This window comes from Palaemon carinicauda, chromosome 22, assembly GCF_036898095.1.
Source record: "Palaemon carinicauda isolate YSFRI2023 chromosome 22, ASM3689809v2, whole genome shotgun sequence".
Classification (NCBI taxonomy): domain Eukaryota; kingdom Metazoa; phylum Arthropoda; class Malacostraca; order Decapoda; family Palaemonidae; genus Palaemon; species Palaemon carinicauda.
In genome coordinates this window covers 85,165,328-85,187,827 of record NC_090746.1, presented here as the reverse complement: position 1 = coordinate 85,187,827, position 22,500 = coordinate 85,165,328, and the positions used below count along the sequence as shown (strand labels likewise).

Sequence of the window (22,500 nt, the reverse complement as noted above, 5' to 3'; positions counted from 1 at the left end):
TATGTATGCATACTTGTAGCGTACCTATTCACGAATACATAAAAAATAGGAATAATAATTATAAAAGTAAAAATATACATAAATGAAAAAAATATACTAACAAATTTGTTGTTAGAAACCCCGATTTTCTCTCAGCTTGAGCACTTCCAATATTCGATATCATGAGAGGTTTTGTCCATTCAAATGTTGTTTTCAATTAATCATCTATACATAAATATATTTAACAATTTGAGTACCATTGAACGAATTTTACGTCTGATTTTCAATCTCTCTTCGATGCCATTAGAGGTATCTTACATATAGTAATTACCATTTTTTCTTTCTTTTATTATTTACCTATATGAAAATTTTTCAAAATATTCATCATTATATATAAATGGAAAGCAAAGATGAATTGAGTAAGTACCTATCTTGTATACTTTTTAACCAAGAAAAAAAAAGAAAAAAAAAAAAAAACAACCCTGGTGATGATTTGGTGGATTAAAGGTTGAGGAATACAGTAAGTGTAGATACTGAATTGCAATTTTGATATTTTTTTTCTTAAACTAGAAGTATAAGTAATATAATAATGCACTGTTTCAAGGCCTATGGAATGCATTCTATACACCTTGCACAGTTCTGTGTAAAGAATCTCCACTTCATGATCAATTTGAAGAGAAACACAACTCCTTATTGTATTTGTATAGCCAGTATTATTATTATTATTATTATCATTATTATCATTATTATTATTATTATTATTATTATTATTATTAGCTAAGCTGCAACCCTACTTGTCAAAACAGGATGCTATATGCCCAAGGACCCCAACAGAGAAAAATAACCCAGGAGGAAAGGAAATAAAGAAATAAATAAAATGTATGAGAAGTAATGAACATTTAGAGTAAAATATTTTGAGAACTGTAACAACATTAAAATAGATATTTCACATATAAACTATAACGACAGACTTATGTCAGCCCGTTCAATATAAAAACATTTGCTCAGAGTTTGAACTTTTTAATGTGGTGGATGAGGTAAATTTCTTATTTAATTGTAATTCTGAGGGATACAGTTACCGAAGTAACGAACGCATGCACCAACAGCTGAGTAACCTCAACCAGAATCCAGAGATACTGGATCCTGACCTCAACCAAGCTTAGGGAAACGGGGTACTTGAAGTCGTTATGGACGGACGGGTCTACTGTTACTACCATAAAGGTAATTGCCAAAATCTCCTCTTGGCACTAAATGTCATATGGATGGATCCTGTAGCTGCATGTTACAATAGAAAGATCGTCTTTACATTCAGGCGTTTTGTATGATACCATTAAAACCATGACACAGTAAATTAAGCAAGTGTCAATTCTTTGGACGATTGGAAATAGATTCTAGTGATATTTTATTTGGGGGGAGAGAGAGAGAGAGAGAGAGAGAGAGAGAGAGAGAGAGAGAGAGAGAGAGAGAGAGAGAGAGAGAGAGAGAGTTACAAGGACTTTGATGTCTTAGAGAGTTTTTAGTCCATCCGCGGAGACTTCTTTGCTCTTGGATAGAGTGATTCACTTTGAGCATTTGGAGAGTTCTTATGATCTTGTCTAATTTATTCTTGAACTCGTTTACCGTGCTACTGTTTACTACATCCGCTGGAAGTATATTCCAAGTATTTGCTATTTTTTTATGTAAAGTAATTACCACATTGAGTGGTGTTGTACCTTTTCAATTCCAATTTGTATCCATTACCTCTGGACTGATTGGTGCTAAGTGTGAATAAATTATTGCAATCTACATGTTATAATTTTAAGAATTTTGAATGCCTCTATTAACGAGAGAGAGAGAGAGAGAGAGAGAGAGAGAGAGAGAGAGAGAGAGAGAGAGAGAGAGAGAGAGAGAGAGAGAGAGAGAGACCAAAGGCAACAAAGCTGTGCAATCTGACATTATTAGGAAATCTGGGTTCTCATTTCTCCGGGGGCCATTAATTCCTTTCCTCCTGCTCCTCCTCTTTTCTGGCGGGAATGAAAGGAAGTCGATCCCAAGTGAATATACAAAGGGAGATGAATTATCGCTTTCTTTTCCTTTGAAGTGACAGCCAAGAACTCCTGGTGGAGAGTATGATATTCCCAAATATTAACGTTTATTCCGGAATCTTATTCCTATTATTTCATTTCCGAAATTTACATTTCCAACATTTCTGAAATAAAAATTCAAATATTGCTGTAATCAATTTCAGAATTTTTGCACATTAAAATTCATTTTAAAGGTTTAAAGGCCGCTTATGAATGGCAGAGGCAAGTGACAGTGCTACTGCCCTATCAAGGCGAACAGTGCCCTAGAGACTGACCATATATACTTATGATCAGCGCCCAAGTCCCCTCTCCACCCAAGCTAGGACCAAGGAGGGCCAGGCAATGGCTGCTGATGACTCAGCAGATAGACCTGTAGGCTTCCAACCCCCCCCCCCATCCTTAGCTCACAAGGATAGTGAGGTTGCAGCGACCAAAGGAACTAAAGAGCTTGAGCAGGACTCGAACAAAAGTAATATTGTATTACTTTGTCTGGCGTTCACCCGACAGGGACGTTACCCCATCGGCCACCACAGCCCTTTCTTAATAATGAGGTGCTCGCAAAATGCAAATATTAATACATTCCTGATGGAATGGATTGTAAATATATTGAAACCGAGAATGAAAGTCTGACATAACTATCTTTCCTCGAAGCGTTTTCTTATAAGACGAATTCTAACTACAAATCTATTTACTTAAAACCGAGACTTGAAGTGACTAGCTCAAGCCTAGATGAAAAGTAAACATATATTTTGATGTCTGTAAACTCGACATTGAATAGTAAATGACAAGAATCTACTCCTGCGTTGAATTTTCTATTTCTCTCTTCGGCGGAAAGAGGGAATAGGACGAATGGTGGTTTTTTTTACAAAATTGCCTTTCCCTTATTTTTCTCTTTATCTTTAGATTTGATGTTAATTAAAAAAAACATTATTACTGTCCTCTCTGCATCGAGGCATGTTCTTTATGTGATCAATTCGTTATTCTTCTTACATAACTCATTCTTTAATTCTGTTTCTCTTTCCGCACTTGACTTACGGCTTATTATAATAATAATAATAATAATAATAATAATAATAATAATAATAATAATAATAATAATAATAATAATAATAATAACAATAATAATAACAAAAATAGAAATAATAATAATAATAATAATAATAATACTAAAAAAAAATTTAAAAAATAATAATAATAATAATAATAATAATAATAATAATAATAATAATAACAACAACAACAACAACAACAACAACAACAACAACAACAACAACAACAACAACAACAATAATAATAATAATAATAATAATAATAATAATAATAATAATAATGAGTGGATTAGGGTGATGAAACAAGTGTATAATGTTCTTTATTTTTTTTTTTTTTATTCTAAGAAATCTCAACGTGGAAAGCTAGTTCCCCATTTTTTACCTTGGGTACCAGTCTGTATTTACTCTTAATAATGGTGTCGTGGCAAGAGTAATGAGGAAAGTAAAGGGTACAATTACTTAAGATTCACATAGAAAAGTGCTCTGCTATCGGCATGAGCATTGTTAACATTTATAAAGGCTATGTCTTCCTAACATCGCGCAAACAAGTTAAAAACAACTGAGGAATAAAAATAGATTTTACAACGCGAATTTTTCTAAAGTGAAGAAAAAGGAATAAACCAACAACATAAGCAACGGGAAAAAAATTCACAGCCTTTTGTAGCAGAAAACCATTTTCGATCTAGCCTCTAGAGACTGAAGCTCGGATTAAAATAAAAGGTAAAAGCATGGAAAATTTTGAAGCTTGCTCTCGTCGTCATAAAAATGCTTGCATAAAGGTACTATAATCTCCATCTAAGTAATTCAACAGCTAATAAATTGCACGATTAGCAGTTATTACCCTCAAGTATACTCTGCATTAATTATTTTTTTGTAGAAAACACTATGAAGGCAGTTACATAACTGTCAGAACTCTCTCCGTCACTGACGGTTTCCATAAACATAAATGACAATGACAGTGATATGGTTGGTGTAATAATTTTCATTCTACGAACTAAAAAATAATCAACTGCAGGTAGCTACCTATTAAACATATTATTTGGCATCTATAACTCTGATAAATTACTTCTACAGATATTTGGAACACACACAAACAGTTCAAAACATTCTCCAACTTTCGTTTGCATAGTTAAAGGTAAAGGTAAATGTGTCTAGTTTCAGTTCCAGTTTCATTCGATTAGATGCTCACCAGAGTGACAGCCGGGCAAGCCCAAACCCCCACTGTGGTGCCCAACCACAGAAGTGGCCTCCCCAGTAAACAGCTTAAACTCACAGTCCCGGACCTGAATCAATCTGCTGCCATGCGAATGCTGGGCGATCATGTTACATTGTACTAGACAGGAGGCTAATCAGAATATGTGGAAAATATATGAGCATGAATCTCATTTATAGTTAAGAGATTTGGAACAATATACTTGGTGGTAATAATGGTTTCTGGAATGATACAGGAAAATCTTAGGCTTCTGGCAAACGAAAGAAGGGTCAGCATAATTTCAGATCTCATTAGATATAATGGAGTCGGATATGTATAAAAAAAAACATTGTAAACTCTAGAAGATATGCCAATTGAAAAAAAAAAATTATAAATTTGCCTTATCCCCCCGATCCCCACGAAGGTGCCTTTCAAAAACAGTAGGAATATACATATTCATATTAACAATTGCCTTTTCCTGATTAGGTTAAAAAAATATTTAAAGTATTGGTTTTTATTTGTCCCTATAAGAATAATAATGGATATGATAAAAACAAGAATAATATTAATGCGGATAATAATTGATAATAAAAAAGGCAAATTGGTTTGTGAAATCTTCCTGGATATAGATCAAAGACTAATCTGCTTATCACCGTATTTATAGTCCAGCAACCATGTGTTGAAATGAAATTACTTCGAGAACACATACGCAGGTCGTCAAGTATTTTTCAAATCGACCAAATGTTAATATGGAGATGGGCCTCAATAATGGAGTTGTCAAATTCTTTAGAATTCTATTCTCTGACTAGAGATAATTTAGTTAATATTTGTTCACAAAACGTCTCTTTATCATGAAAATGGTTGATTAAATTTTTAATATGGTGCATTAAATTGATTCCTTAAACTAAATATCTAAATTTAGATACCTAAATAACAATATAAATAGCTATTATGTTACAAAAACTATGCGAAATATAATTTTCATAGCACCTATCTTGGATTTCACCCTCTGGTGGAGTTAGCCCACACTTTTGGGGGGGTGCATAGGTGCTTATTTTCTTGAGTATCCCCCAGTCAATTTAAAACAGCCTTTAAACCTTCCTCACGAAACAACGGTCAAGGGGTCAAAGGTATGGTTTTCTACTATTAGTAAAGATGCTTAAGGATCCCGGAACAGGAGTTGTGTGGCACTATCTGAAGGCATCAGTTCTCTCTTCTTTCTTTTAGCATTTACTCAGATTTTAAGCTTCTCAATCTCCATGACAACCGTTTCTTTCTTGTTTCTAATCTTCAAAACCACTTCCTTACATAAAATTTTTATAAGATAGCTTATTACCCGACTTGTTTGTTACAAGTTATCACTCTTGTAACCTAAGTATTCTGTTGCAGTTACTATTAAATTAGCTAAACTTTTAATATTATTATTTTTCATTTTACTGCGTCATTCACTTATTTGGGAAGGTACTACAACTGGTCCCCCTGCGGTAGTAGTACTTTATGGTGGAACCTTAACAGCTTAAGCAAAATTAAATTGCCAATAAGGTAAATTTTCTTTGTATTGACTACACTATGATCAGCATTAGCTTTCAAGATGGCATCTTCCAGTTTCTTGTTTTCTCTACAACTTTTATCATTTGATTTATGATGTTCTTTACAGTTTGCATAAATTGTATTTCTATTAAATTGACCATGTTCTGACTTAGATCAATAATACAGACCTTCGTATTATTGCCTTATCGGAATATCTCGTTTTAATCCTGGCTCATCAATAATAACATTTTCTTTGTTATCTCTGAATATATTGATATTCGGTACGACTGTTAGCTACAAAGGTATATTTTTCAGAATTCATCTGGTCTTTGTCACTGATTCTGTGAAATGTCAAACTCTCGCTTTCTTTAATCTTCTAGCTTTTCCCGTTTGTCGTAATTGTATTTTAATAACAGAATCGTTGCCTATTTTTTATTCAATTAATTCAAATTTTTTTTTGTTTTTTTAACCAACTCCCTTTGGTTAACTACCTATGTTTTAAAAAAAATTCTTCAAAAGGAGTTTCCTTTTTCAAAACATATTGTACGTTATTAACAGACAATTATTTCTTGTTTTATAAACAAAAGTAGTTTTTCGATGTGCGTATTTTTTTTATGAAGATCAGCATCTAACAAATAACCATTTATTTACTTAAACCTCAACTCTTTCTAATACCACCATTCTATTTCCCTCCGTATAATTCAAATCATTCCTTTCCTTTCTGGCTATCTGGCCGTTCCCTCTGTCCCGCCCGTCCATAGAATCGAGCAACAGCCATAAACGAGTAAACTTGTGGAATGAGATTCCAACTGGTAGGAACTTTGGCTTGGCCGAGTGTCATTAAAGACACTTCCAGCGTTTCGAATCACTCCCCCGGAGGGAAGGGGACGGGGGGAGGGGAACTCTTCCCTATTTAATTAGCAATGAAAAGGCCAAAGAACTGGTGTTCAACAACGCATGATGGCCGTCATTAACGATAGGAAATGTTCGAGATTGGGTGTCCTGTCGTTGAATTTCCAGAGGTATTTCGGTCTAATGAAAAATTTCAAAAGAAGAAAAATAAAAGTAAAGCAACAGAGAAAAATTATAGTGCGAGGGAAATGACAGGCTGTTCTTTATCTTTACATTTCTGGGTAGAAAATCTGTGAATAATTTTTCGATTTTCTTTAATGCAGGATCTTTTTCCCTCCTCAACATACATGGTAAAAATAAAAGTTTATACATTTGAAAATACTTTGTATGCATATTCATTTTGTTTATTATCCAATCGCTGCATTAAGGATTTAGCTACCCATTTCACTTTATCTTCCACCTCATTTCTCTGCACCTTTGTCTCATCATTAGTACGTCAATCCCTTCTACCGTGTTATTATTTCACACGCTTTTACTGGTTATCAAGACTCCAATCCCACCAGCAACTATTCACTGTAACTAATTTTTTCAGTTCTCTACTTCCCATAAGTTTCTTATTATTCTCCCTTTTCACCAACATATCTTTCCTAAGTTACTCCGCGAAATCAAGCCATTTCGAAGCATTTTGGACCATCTGTTCACTTGTGCGAACCTTTTATTCATTTATCAATATTAACCTATCAGCATATTTCTCCCTTTAGACCTTATTAATCAGCATACACTAATAGGAAATATTTCTGACAATTATATTTTTTCATTCATTTGCATTCAATCTCTCTATCAATACCCTGAATGAGAGTTGGTCCAGTCTCTTCCTACTTTCAAATTTATGCTTCTATAGACATAAAGCTTTTCTATTCTGATTCCCAGCTCGCTTTACCAACTCGTAGCAAATTACTTCTCTTATCCTACCATCATTCATTGAAATAAATGTCATCCCAAATAACTATATGAATCAACCTGTTTCCCTCCGCTTAATTTTTTTTATCATTGCTAAAAAACGCCATTTAATCTGCACACATCAACCACTAAAAACTTCAAGCACGATTCCTTATAATGTCCAATAAATTGTACCTACAATAGATAAATCTTAATTCCAAGACTTTTCTCGCCATTCCATCACCAAAAATATAACAGACATGAACACAAAACTCACTATTTCTTGATTTTTTCTTGATTTTCACCCAACACCTGACACTCTCTTGCCTAGACATGCAAGCGAATATTTGTTTCCATTTTAAAACAAATTCATCGCTCTCAAAAAGTTACTCTCTACGCCATATATTCTCAATGCCCTCCACGTCACATCTCTACCAATTCTGCTAGAGTTGTTTCTAAGTTCATGTAAGCTATATTCAACACCTTTTATAGCATACATTTTCACAACCCTCTGTTCTATCAACTCTACCCAAAGTTTCCCCTAGATTCATATAAGCTAAATACATTTACTTTCAACTCTCAACTTCTCCAACAATTGTTTCATAACAAATTCTCGATCTCTGCACCCTCTTCACAGTTTAAGGCAACAAGCCTCCTCCTATCAAAACTTTTGTTTTCTTAGTTCCTAAACTAATATCTTACCAGGTATACTGTTCAGTGCAATACCTATATAATTTGCACATTCATCAATGAAACACTTACTCTTCTCACTTATACATACACATGTACTACATACACGCATACACAATTATTTGATTAAAAGTTCCATTCACTTTATACTTGTGCGTTTTTTGTTGAGCTTCGATTCAAAGAACCTACCTCTTGGTATAAAATACAGTCCTGATCAGTTATTACAATTTTTCTTTGTCGACTACCCCTTCTGTAAGACATTTAATTATTCCTTCCCTATATATGTGCTTAAGTTAACATACTTCTACGCTCAGAGTCAAAATAGATGATCTTTGGTCATTCAAGAGAGCAACCATGCTAGCTTAGTTCTCTCTCTATTTGAACGAAGGAGACCTTTCTTGGTGACAATAGTTTTATTTTATATGAAAACTAGCATTATGGCTGGAAAACAGGGAACACATGCGAGTCCCATGTGTATATAGGGAAATGTAAAAAATAAATAGTGGATAGGATATGATCTTTGTCAGGTGGGGTATTAATTAAAATACGGCTTTCTAGATGGTATCAGTTATGATAATATAAAGCGAATGGCATGGCTCTATCATTAATGTATTAAATAAAATTAATTGGGGAGCATGCAGAGGATTGCTGAAATGAAAACAGAACTTGAGCAGCAAGTCAGTGTTATTTCTAAGCGATGCTACTGTAAATTTGCTGAACAACAACATTTTCGGGTAACTTAACAAATTTGTCAGTGATCGGTTACCTGAAATCAAATAATTTCATGAAGAAATCTTATGCAATGGAAAAATATAAAACTGATAATCTCAAGAACAAAACAAAATACTTGACGAATGAACCCAAGAAGAAGTTAAGGACATGTTCGCTATAAAATAAAGTTTTCAAAAGCTTCAAGTAGAATCGCTGAGAAGTTAAATTATGTTGTCAAAGCCATTAAGGATATTACAGCTGTTGATAGGTCAACCTGAAATTGAAACGTTACAAATATTGCAGATGAAACTAGTAAAGCCAATGCAGCGATTAGAATACATAACATGGCTGAAGATGCAGTTACGAATAAGATTGATAGACTGAAACAAAAAGTTTTGGTCTGCAAATGTTTATAGTGAAGGTAAAGGTAAAGGTGTTTGGTTTCACTTCCAGTTTCATCAGAATAGACGCTCAACAGAACGTCAGCCGGGGAAGTCCAACCCCCACCCCCCCACCGGTTTAGGGGCCCAAACACAGCAGTATCCTCCCGAGTAAACAGCTCAAACTCTCAGTCCCGGGTGGGGATCGATCTGGTTCCATGCAAATGCTAGGCGAACACGTAGGACGCTGTAGTAAATACATTAGCTGGCAGGAATCGTTACTTAAATTCACCCCCAAATGCAAGTGATCCTAAAGTATGATATTTCAGAAGCTTTCATCAGGTAGGTCTGTCCATATTTTGAAAAATGATCCGGAAATTTGAACAGCCATTCACGGTAATGGTGATAAAATTATGTTGCAACGGGGAAGGTAGCGCATACGTGACAGACATAGGCGTATGAGCCAGGGGGACTGCAGCGCCCCCAAGATTTGGAAGGTAATAGGTTGGCCTAGTCACCAGCCACTCGTTGAGATACTACCGCTAGTTATCAGATCCTTTGACTGGCCAAACAGCACTACATTGGATCCCTCTCTCAGATTACTGACCATTTTCCTTTGCCTACGCATACACCAAATACTCTGGCATAATCTTTCCACATTCTCCTCTTTCTCATACACCTGACAACAGAGATATTACCAAACATTTCTATTTCACTCAAGGGGTTAACTACTGCACTGGCTCCTTTCCTCTTGGTAAGGATGGAAGAGACACTTTAGCTAAGGTAAGGAGCTCTTCTAGGAGGACACTCCAAAATCAAACCATTGTCCTCTAGTCTTGGGTAGTGTCGGGGCCTCTGTACCAAGGTCTTCCATTGTCTTGGGCTAGAGTTCTCTTGCGTGAGGGTCCACTCAGGCACACTTTTGTCTTATTTCCTTCCCCAAGTTGTTTTGAAGTTTTTATATGAAAGATCTAATTTAATGTTGCTACTATTCTTAAAATATTTCATTCTAATTGTTCATTACTTCTCTTGTGGTTTATTTATTTCCTTATTTCCTTTCCTCAGGGGGATATTTTTTGTCTTTTGGAGCCCTTGGGCTTATAGCATACTGCTTCTCCTCTAGGATTGTACTGTACTTATGACAGACAACAATTTAACATGAAGGTTATGATGGTGAAAATTTAATCAAATTTTCACCACCATAACCTTTATATTAAAGTGTAGTTCCTAAAGTCAATGTAGTCCTGAAGAAGCGTCACGAAGTGATCCGAAACACATGCCGATACCAAACAATAAGTGGAGAAAAGTAAATGTATTTCTGCTGTTATCCTGAAAACTATCTGCAGGACGATCTGTCCGAGGAGAAGCTGTCTTCGATTATGGACGCCGATGAGATGTTGTGTACTCATTATATATGTATTCATGTATGTATGTACATACATACACACACACACACATATATATATATATATATATATATATATATATATATATATATATATATATATATATATATGTACATATACATACATACATATATATATATATATATATATATATATATATATATATATAAAATATATACATATATATATATATATATATATATATATATATACAGTCTTTTTTCTAAAAAGGAAAGTATTTAATCAGATGGTCCTAACAGTATTAACTTAAGCATCAGAAACTTGGAGCCTTACTAAAGGCCTTACAAGATCAGCTGATTATAACTTAAAAGAGCTATGGACAGAATGATGATAATAATAACAATAAGAGACATAAAAAGAGCAACATGAATACGAGAGCAAACTAAAGTAGAAGATATTCTAACATGTAAGAAAAAGGAATGGACATGGGCAGGACATATAATGAGAATGTCAGACAATAGATGAACATTAAGAATTGTAGAATGTGTCCCTAAAGATTATTATTATTATTATTATTATTATTATTATTATTACTTGCTAGGCTACAAACCTAGTTGGAAAAGAAGGATGCTATTAGCCCAGGGGCTCCAACAGGGAAAATAGCCCAGTGAGGAAAGGAAACAAAGAAAAATAAAATATTTCAAAAACAGTAACATTAGAATGAACATTTCCTATATAAACTATAAAATCTTTAACAAAAGAAGAGGAAGAGGAAGATAAAATAGACAGTGGAAGGCCATGGTACAGAGGTTATGACACTACCCAAGAATAGAGAACAATGGTTTGATTTTGGAGTGTCTTTCTCCTAGAAGAGTTGCTTACCATAGCTAAAGAGTCTCTTCTACTCTTACCAAGAGGAAAGTCGCCACTGAACGACTGCAGTGCAGTAGTTGACCCCTCGAGAGGAAAAGGATTGTTTGGTGATCTTTGTGTTGTCAGGTGTATGAGGACAGAGGAGAATATGTAAAGAATAAGCCAGACTATTCTGTGTATGTGTAGGCGAAAGGAAAATAACCGTAACCAGAGGGAAGGATCCAATGTACAGTAGTACTGTCTGGCCAGTCAAAGGACCCATAACTCTCAAGCGGTAGTATTTCAACGGGTGGCTGGTGCCCTGGCCAACCTACTACCTACCAAAAAGAAGCAGGGGAAGGAAGAGAAGACGAAATTATAAAGTGACATGTCTGGGGTCTTTATAGTGGACCAATCACGGCTGATGACACACACAAATATACATACATATATATATATATATATATATATATATATATATATATATATATATATATATATTATATACATATGTATATATATATATATATGTGTGTGTGTGTGTGTGTGTGTGCGTGAAGATATAAACCATTGGTAGAAACATAACATAAACACATAGTAACATCCATCGCCTTCGAAAAAAATCTAGAAAGTAATAATTCCATTGGAAAAATCATGTGAATATTACATTATTATTGATTATCTAAAATGAATTCTTCAGAAAAGTACTCGTGAAATGCGTTTTTCCGAGACGTATTTTCTGTGGTTCGAGCGGCTCTGATATCGATTCGTACCGAAAATGGGTTATTTTAAATTTCAAACCCGAAAAAATTAGGTAGAAGCCTTCGGTTATTTCAATGAGGTTTGCTGAAAACGTCAATTACCCTTAGCCCGAGTTCGATCGCCAAGTGCGCTTCAGGCGTTACTTAATAATGAAAGTAATAAATTATAGTATCAATTATCTTTTCATCTTCCTATTCAGTCTCTTAACATTTCCTTCATATTGCAAATCCAAGCGTTGAACGACTTCAGAACGTTCAGACTCAAATCCATAAATCACATCATGTAGTTTATTATTATTATTTTTATTATTATTATTATTATTATTATTATTATTATTATTATTATTATCATGATGATGATGATGATGATGAGTTACTAGGGTTTATTGAAAAATCTTCACAGATCTCTGGATGGCTTCAGAAGAAATGGCCATAGACTTAGCATGGAGTTCTGAATGACCCCTAAAACAGAATCTCTGAGCGGCTTCGGAAGAAAACATTTCCGGATTCCCAAATGCCTTCAGAAGAAACATCCGTAGACTTAGCATGGAGTTCTGAATGACTCCAGAACAGATTCTTCCTGGAGCTCCCTGAACGGCACCTGAAGAAAATTTTTCGGGATCTTCAAAAGGCTTCAGAAGACATAGCCGTAGACATAGCATGAAGTTCTGAATGACTCCAGAACGGAATCTTCCCGGAGCAGTTCTGAACGGCTCCGCCCCGAGCTTCAAATGACTTCTGAAGACCTGATCTCTTTTTTTTTTTTTTTCAAACTAAGCATGCAACGCAGTGAACATTGTGAGAATGGTGAATTACAACTACAGGACCAACAGGAGGCTCTTCGGAATACCTTCATCTACAGCTGGTTTCGGTGGTTGCTGCAAAAGTTGTCGAGCTTTGAAGAACATAATGTACGCGCCTTGAATGATTCTTTGCTTGGGCTTTTGCAACGATGTCCTATAATTGGAGACTACAGGAACTAAGGAAATAAGGACAGAGACAGAATGGTTCAACAGAACGATGAGCGACCTGTTGTTCTTCAACAGGATAGTCCCAAAGTTCGACATTGAAGAAAGGACATATCCAGATCGCATTGGTAAATATATCGTTACTCGTTGTTTACTTTAGCGTGATGACGTATGCGGAGAAAATTTACTGTATTCCTGTCTTTACCATCGCCCTGATGGACAAAGACATGGATGCCATCGATTTCTCTGAAGAATCTGACGAACTGACGACACACGGCACTGAAATCTCTCTTGAAATCTGTAAGGAAACTGACGAACTAGGAAAGAATACGATGAAATCTCGAAGGAAATTGACGAACTAAGGAAACTGGAAGATGAAATATCAAAGGAAACCGAAAAACAAAATAACTTGAGAAAATAGAACAGACAGAAGAGAACAGCAACGATGAGCCTTTAAACGAAGACGTAAAATAGCCTTTAATGCTAGAGGTAAGTCACCTTGAAATAGAGGTTAGAAAACCTTAATGCTAGAAATAAGGCACATGAAAAATAGAGATAAAAAAGGCCCTAATGTTATAAATAAGACACCTAAAAATAGAGGTCAAAGAGTCTCTAATACTAAAGGTAATGCACCTCGAAATCGAGGTTAAAAAGCCCCTAATGTTATAAATAAGGCACCTAAAAAATAGATGTAAAAGAGCCTCTAATGCTACAAGTAATGCACCTCAAAAGTGAGGCAAAAAAGCCCTTAATGCTATAAATAAGACACCTAAAAAGAGAAGTCAAAGAACCTCTAATGCTAAAAGTAATGCACCTCAAAATCGAGGTCAAAAAGCCTCTAATGCTATAAATAAGGCACTTAAAAATAGAGGTCAAAGAGCCTCTAATACTAAAAGTAATGCACCTCAAAATCGATGTCAAAAAGCCCCTAATGCTATAAATAAGGCACCTAAAAATAGAGGTCAAAGAGCCTCTAATACTACAAGTAATGCACCTCAAAATCGAGGTCAAAACCCCCTAATGCTATAAATAAAGCACCTAAAAATAGAGGTCAAAGAGCCTCTAATACTAAAGGTAATGCACCTCAAAATCGAGGTTAAAAAGCCCCTAATGTTATAAATAAGGCACCTAAAAATAGAGGTCAAAGAGCCTCTAATACTAAAGGTAATGCACCTCAAAATCGAGGTTAAAAAGCCCCTAATGTTATAAATAAGGCACCTAAAAATAGAGGTCAAAGAGCCTCTAATACTAAAGGTAATGCACCTCAAAATCGAGGTTAAAAAGCCCCTAATGTTATAAATGAGGCACCTAAAAATAGAGGTCAAAGAGCCTCTAATACTAAAGGTAATGCACCTCAAAATCGAGGTTAAAAAGCCCCTAATGTTATAAATGAGGCACCTAAAAATAGAGGTCAAAGAGCCTCTAATACTAGAGGTAATGCACCTCAAAATCGAGGTTAAAAAGCCCCTAATGTTATAAATAAGGCACCTAAAAATAGAGGTCAAAGAGCCTCTAATACTAGAGGTAATGCACCTCAAAATCGAGGTTAAAAAGCCCCTAATGTTATAAATAAGGCACCTAAAAATAGAGGTCAAAGAGCCTCTAATACTAGAGGTAATGCACCTCAAAATTGAGGTTAAAAAACCCCTAATGTTATAAATAAGGCACCTAAAAATAGAGGTCAAAGAGCCTCTAATACTAGAGGTAATGCACCTCAAAATCGAGGTTAAAACGCCCCTAATGTTATAAATAAGGCACCTAAAAGTAGAGGCCAAAGAGCCTCTAATACTACAAGTAATGCACCTCAAAATCGAGGTCAAAAACCCCCTAATGCTACATATAAGGCTCCTAGAAATAGAGGTAAAAAAGCTCCTAATGCTATTAATAAAGCACCTAAAAAGAGAAGTCAAAGAGCCTCTAATATTAGAGGTAATGCACCTCAAAATCGAGGTAAAAAAGCCCCTAAGGTTATAAATAAGGAGCCTAAAAATAGAGGTAAAAGAGCCTCTAATGCTACAAGTAATGCACCTCAAAATCGAGGTAAAAAAACATCTAATTCTATAAATAAGGCACCTAAATATAGAAGTCAAAGAGCCTCTAATGCTAGAGGTAATGCACCTCAAAATAGAGGTAAAAAAACCCTAATGCTATAAATAAGGCACCTAAAAATAGAGGTAAAAGAGACTCTAATGCTAGAAGAAATGCTCATCAAAATCGAGGTCAAAAAGCCCCCAATGCTATGAATAAGGCACCTAAAAATAGAGGTAAAAGAGACTCTAATGCTAGAAGTAATGCTCCTCAAAATCGAGGTAAAAAAGCCCCCAATGCTATATATAAGGCTTCTAAAAATTGAGGCCAAAAAGCCCCTAATGCTATAAATAAGGGACTTAAAAATAGAAGTCAAAGAACCTCTAATGCTAGAAGTAATGCACCTCAAAATCGAGGTAAAAAATCCCCCAATGTTAGAGATAAGAAACCTCAAAATTCAGGTAAAAAACCCCCTAATGCTAGGGACAAGACACCTCAAAATAGAGGTCAAAAAGTCCCTAGTGCTAGAAATAAGACACCTCAAAATGAAGGTAAAAAAAAACCCTAATGCTAGAGACAACACACCTCAAAATAGAGGTAAAAGTCAGCTAATGCAAGAGATAAGGCAGCTCATAATAAGAGGTAAAAATTACCCTAATGCTTGAGATAAAGCACCTCAAAATAGAGGTAAAAAAAAAAACCTCTAATGCTAGAGATAAGGAACCTTGAAATGCAGTAAAAAATACCTGTAATGCTAGAGATAAGACACCTCAAATAGAGGTCAAAAAGTCCCTAGTGCTAGAAATAAGACACCTCAAAATAGAGGTAAAAAAAGTCCCTAATGCTGGAGATAAGGCACCTAAAAATAGAGGTAAAAAGCTCCTAATGTTAGAGACAAGGCACTTCAAAATATAGGTCAAAATGCCCCTAATGCTAGAGATAAGGCACCTAAAAATAATGCCAAAAAGCCCCTAATGCTAGAGGCTAGAGATAAGGCACCTCAAAATCAGAGGTCAAAAAGCCCCTAATGCTAGAGATAAGGCACCTAAAAATGAAGGTCATCTTCTTTGTCTGCATCTTTTCCCACTTTTATGTGGGGTCGATGTTTCTGGCCAGCGTTCTCCATCTACCTCTGTCCTACACTTCCTCACCGGTTAATCCCTTTGATCGAAGGTCATAAAGCCCTTAAATCTAAAGTTAAGGCACCTAAAAACAGAGGTAAAAAAATCCTAATGCTAGAGATAAGGCACCTCAAAATATAGGTAAAAAAATCCCCTAATGCTAGAGATAAGGCACCTGGCACCTCAAAATCAGAGGTGAAAAAGCTCCTCATGCTAGAAATAAGGCACCTTAAAATAGAGGTCATAAAGTCACTAACGTTAGAGCTAAGGCACCCCAAAACAGAGATCAATAAGTCCCTAATGCAAGAGATAAGGCGCCTAAAAATAGAGGTAAAAAAGATCCTAATGCTAGAGATAAGGCACCTTAAAATAGAGGTCAAAAAGCCCCTAATGCAAGAGGTAAGGCGCCTAAAAACAGATGTCATAAAGCCCCTAAATCTAAAGTTAAGGCACCTAAAATAGAGGTAAAAAAACTACTAATACTAGAGATAAGGCACCTCAACATAGAGGTAAAAATCCCCTAATGCTAGAGATAAGGCACCACAAAATCAGAGGTCTAAAAGCCCCTAATGCTATAGATTAGGCTCCTAAAAATAGAGGTAAAAAAACTCCTAATGCTAGAGATAAGGAACCTCAAAATAAGAGGTCAAAAAGGCCCTAATGCTAGAGATAAAGCCCCTCAAAATAGGAGGTAAAAAGCCCCTAAAGCTAGAGATAAGGCACCTCAAAATAGGAGGTAAAAAAGCCCCTAATGCTCGAGATAAGGCACCTCGAAATAGAGGTCATAAAGCCACTAAAGCTAAAGTTAAGGTACTTGAAATTAGAGGTAAAACGCCCCCAATGCTAGAGATAAGGTACCTCAAAATAGGAGGTCAAAAACTCCCCTAATGCTCGAGATAAGGCACCTCGAAATAGAGGTCATAAATCCACTAAAGCTAAAGTTAAGGTACTTGAAATTAGAGGTAAAACGCTCCCAATGCTAGAGATAAGGCACCTCAAAATAGGAGGTCAAAAAGCCCCTAATGCTCGAGATAAGGCACCTCGAAATAGAGGCCATAAAACCACTAAAATTAAAGTTAAGGTACTTAAAATTAGAGGTAAAACGCCCCCAATGCTAGAGATAAGGCACCTCAAAATAGAGGCCAAAAATCCCCTAGTGCTAGAGATAAGGCATCTAAAAATAGAGGTAAAAATGACCCTTATGCTAGAGATAAGGCACAGCAAAATATAGAGGTCAATAAGCCACTAATGCTAGAGATAAGACACAGCAAAGTAGAGGCAAAAAAGCCCCTAATGCTAGAGATAAGGCACCTAAAAATAGAGGTCATAAAGCCCGTAAAGCTAAAGTTAAGGCACCTAAAAATAGAGGTAAAATAAACCCTAATGCTAGAGAAAAGGCACCTAAAAATATAGAGGTCATAAAGCTAAAGCTAAAAGACCTAAAATAGAGGTAAAAAAAGCCCCTAATGCTAGAGATAAGGCACTTCAAAATAGAGGTCAAAGAACCTCAAATGCTAGAAGTAAAGCACCTCAAAATAAGAGGTCAAAAAGACCCTGATGCTAGAGGTAGGGAACCTCAAAATGTGGGCCAAAGAGGTGCTAAAATTAAATACAGCATATACTTCAGGTATTTTTTATGAATTAAATGACCCCACTTCAGCCAGGTAAGTGGCGAAATAAACAGCCAGCATACCTGCTCCTCACCATGCAGGCTCCTGGTACTTAACACCCGTCAGCGAGTCCCAGACCTTTCATATAGAGCCATCCATGTCTGGACTCCGATACATCGGACACAAATAGGGTTGTAACTTGGTGTGTATATATATATATATATATATATATATATATATATATATATATATGTGTGTGTGTGTGTGTGTGTGTGTGTATGTGTGTGTGACTAACACTCTTGATTTTGATTAAAGAAAATATCAACCACAATGGTATTTAATATCGAATTCTATCTTAGGGAATGAATATCCACTAAAAATTCATTAATAATAACAGATTCTGGCTGGGCAGAAATTCGAATCTATGCCTCTTAGCCGAAACCATGCTTACAGAGACAGTAACCAAGCATGCTATCAAGACAAATACAAGTTTATTACAAGTCTACCGTACATATTCCTGTTAAATTCAGGAATCTGTTCTTAGATTTGAAATAAACTCATCTCCACAATGATAGCTGATTTGTGTTTGCAACACGTTGTTATCGATATATATTCATGATAAATAACCAAGTGTTTCAAACTTACTAATCAGCTATCATAACGAAGTAAATATGCGAAAGACTCATTGAAAAAATATCGAGATTAATGGATTTCTTGAAGAGCTTACCGGGGGAACACTTTTAAGGTGTTGGACATCAGGACATGAAACGACAAATAAAACCGTAATAATACGTATACTCAATGCTAAGGAAATATTTCCTTTTGCCTTGGGAAGGGTGATGCCAGCTAGACTCGGACCTTTAAGCATTGAGCAATCGTCTCCAGCGAAGGGGGTTCGCTTGGAAGTGAGCGACTTGCCCAGATAATTTGATTGATTGATTAGGAGTTTTTTGTCATCCTGACATCTAAGGTTGACACCAAACCAGATAATTTGAGTTAACAATGTGTTGTGTTGATAGTTTAATCTTTTATACCCTACATCCTATATACCATATCATCACTATAATAAAGCACCAATGAACTTTCATTGCATGTCATTTCACATATTTTATTTTCACCAATCACTTCTGAAACAATATAGATTATTTTAACTTGTGTAATGATTAGTGACCCAATAAGGTGCTATTTGAAACGATACCTTATTAGCCCCTACATATAAGACGTAGGCTACAGTGTGTATGTATGTGAGAGAGAGAGAGAGAGAGAGAGAGAGAGAGAGAGAGAGAGAGAGAGAGAGAGAGAGAGCAATTGCTTAAGAAAATGCATACGAGGGGATTTCCGTGTTATGAATATTAATATGAATAGTCAGTTCCAATATTATTCAAGAAAATTTTATATAGAAATAGGATAGGAAAATTCAAATAAAAAGTTATGATAAAATATTTCGATGAATTAGTTTCGAAATATTATTAGATTACATTTCTTAAAAGGATAAAAAAGTTCTCTCCATCGAATTTCTTTGAGTGATATCGGTAATTTCCCTCCTCCTCACATTCGAACCATCCTAACGATGTCTCGGTTGTTTAACGTCGGCCACCTTTCAGGGAAAGAGGGGCATGATCTCTCCAAGTCAGGTCTGGCCAGGCGACACCGGTTTTGTTGCTGGGTGTACAGTAGCTTAGCAAGTAATAATAATTTTTCGGGCAGAAAAGCCAATGTAGCAGAACTACTGAACTGTCAGATATATATATATATATATATATATATATATATATATATATATATATATATATATATATATATATATAAATATATATATATATAACTGCTGGGATTTACAAGTAAAATTTATTTTAGACAGAGAGCGGGAGAGTTCAGCTCCAGATGAGATTTGTTCCGTACTCTTATGGTGATAGATACTCTGTGCAAACTTTCTATAAATATCAGAGATAGGGTCCCATTGAAATACCGAGGAATCGTAATTTGAGTGCTAAGTTAACAACAGCATTTACAAATTCCAACGACAAGAAGTGTCGAAGTTTCTCTAATAACACTCAGTATGCTCTACAGTGTTCACCATTGGCTAAAACTTTTTTTTTTTTTTTTTTTTTGCAGGAAATATTTGCTTTAATAGGGCCGTATGTTTTAGATTTTACTTCAGGCGACACTCTTAACAATTACCTTTAAAAAGAAAAAAAAACTATACTCATCTTTTTTTAACGAGGCACATTTGCACTGACTCGCAGGAGTGCCCTTTTAGCTCGGAAAAGTTTCCTACTACCTGATTGGTTGGACAGAATAATTCTAACCAATCAGCTAGTAGTAAACTTTTCCGAGCTAAAAAGGCACCCCTGCAAGTCAGTGCAAATGCGCTTCGTTAAAAAAAGATGAGTATAGTTTTTTTTTCTTCTTCTTTTTAAAGATAATTGTTAAGAGTGTCGTCTGAAGTAAAATCTAAAACATACGGCCCTAAAAAAAGCAAATATTTCCTGCAAAAAAAAAAGAAAGAAAGAAAAATGTTTAAGCCAATGGTGAACACTTTAGAGCATACCGAGTATAGGGACACATTCATGACCTGCCTATCATGGCAGTTATTTTATACATTAAAAAACACAACTTTTAAAACACTTTGATAGCAATGCACTTTAAACTGAGCAATTAAAAAGAGGAAAGTGAGACCTAGTACCTATACAGCAGCCTTTAAAAAGCCAGTACTTACCCTAGTCTGCATGTTGGTTGATTTATCTGGAAGGAGGAATACCCTGACGTAGGAGTCGACTGCCACGTGAGGATCTGGTCCTACGAGATCCTTCCCTTCAACCACTACGACCTCAAGGTCGGCTGTATCGCTGAAAAAAAAAATGACAGTAGTTAAACACCGCTTCTTGATATTATTATTATTATTATTATTATTATCATTATTATTATTAGCTAAGCTACAACATTAGTTGGAAAACCAGGATTTTATAAGCCCAAGGACTCCAACAGGGGAAAAATAGCCCTGTGAGGAAAGGAAATAAGGAAATAAAATATATGAAAAATAATGAACAATTAAAATATACTATAATATTTTAAGAAGAGTAACAATATTCAAACTGATGTTTAACATGCAAACTATAAAAAGAGACTTATGTCCTCCTGTTAAATATAAAAGCAATTTCTGCAAGTTTGAACTTTTAAATCAATAAAAGCTTGTCAGTATACACTACCCAATACAGTACCAACATATTCATTAATGCGTAGGTGCGTATAGAGAACACGACTATTTGAAGAGATAAAACAAAAGACATAAATATATAGTGATTTATAGTAAAGAAAAAATCTAAATACATATATTTTAAGTGAATGTCTATATAATTACACTGTGTATGTATATATATATATATATATATATATATATATATATATATATATATATATATATATATATATGCATATATATACATACATATACATATATATATATATATATATATATATATATATATATATATATATATATATATATATATATATATATATATGACCCGATTTAGGTCGTATTAAGGGGGGTTCACACTTCGCAACTTGTGAAACAAAGATAGAGGAATTTCGTTCTATGGTTAACACACTTATGATGAGAGAGGGTAGGATCACTGCACAAATGATAGTCGAATTGTTAATTTTCCACAGCTGCTATATTCTATTTAAGCTACAAGGGCGGCCCTTAATTATCATTACGTTACTTAACTAAGAAAAAGTCCTCAGAGAAATGGTACTTGTTGGCACTCATACTGGCACCCGTGACCTGGACGTATAGGCCTAGGTCTAACCACTCAAGCCTCCCAACTCTAACTGACCAAAAAACTAGGGGCAGTTCAAGCGCCCACCTTGGCCTTTCTATGCCCTGATCGATGATTGGCTGTTTTAACCCGAAAGTCTTATAAGAACCAATAGAGAGAGATTTTGGGGACGCTAACTTTTAACGAACATTTTTGAGTGCCAAGCCAAGCCGATAACGACATTCTCAAAGTGGCACCAACGCCACATTATAACCGTCTTTCCTTTAACAAAGAAGACAGATCTGTTGACATTCACTTATTCCACAAAGTAACAACCTGACTGTGCTTAGCTCATCTATATATTACTTATCAGTCACAAAACAGCACGTGACAGATATTAAAGTGTAAAATCCACAGGAAACAGGAAAGGAAAAGACCAGGTACCAAGCCCTTTCGTGTATTATGTACACTTTCCTTTCCTGTTTCCTGTGGATTTTACACTTTATATATATATATATATATATATATATATATATATATATATATATATATATATATATATATTACTCTTAGGATCGTCAAGGTTATAAATAACTTCCCAAAAGATATCATCAGTACAGAGAGAAGCAGCTGGTAAGGAAAACTTT

The 22,500-nt window shown here is 35.1% G+C and overlaps 1 protein-coding gene across 1 annotated transcript in view; it reads right to left on the bottom strand.

Moving 5' to 3' along the window:
- LOC137616577 (uncharacterized) overlaps positions 1 to 22,500 on the bottom strand; it is a 544,918-nt gene that overhangs the window by 78,327 nt on the left and 444,091 nt on the right. Inside the window, exon 7 of the mRNA XM_068346456.1 lies at positions 20,812 to 20,941. Coding sequence (XP_068202557.1) covers positions 20,812 to 20,941 — 130 coding nt within the window. The remainder of the gene's footprint in view (positions 1 to 20,811; positions 20,942 to 22,500) is intronic.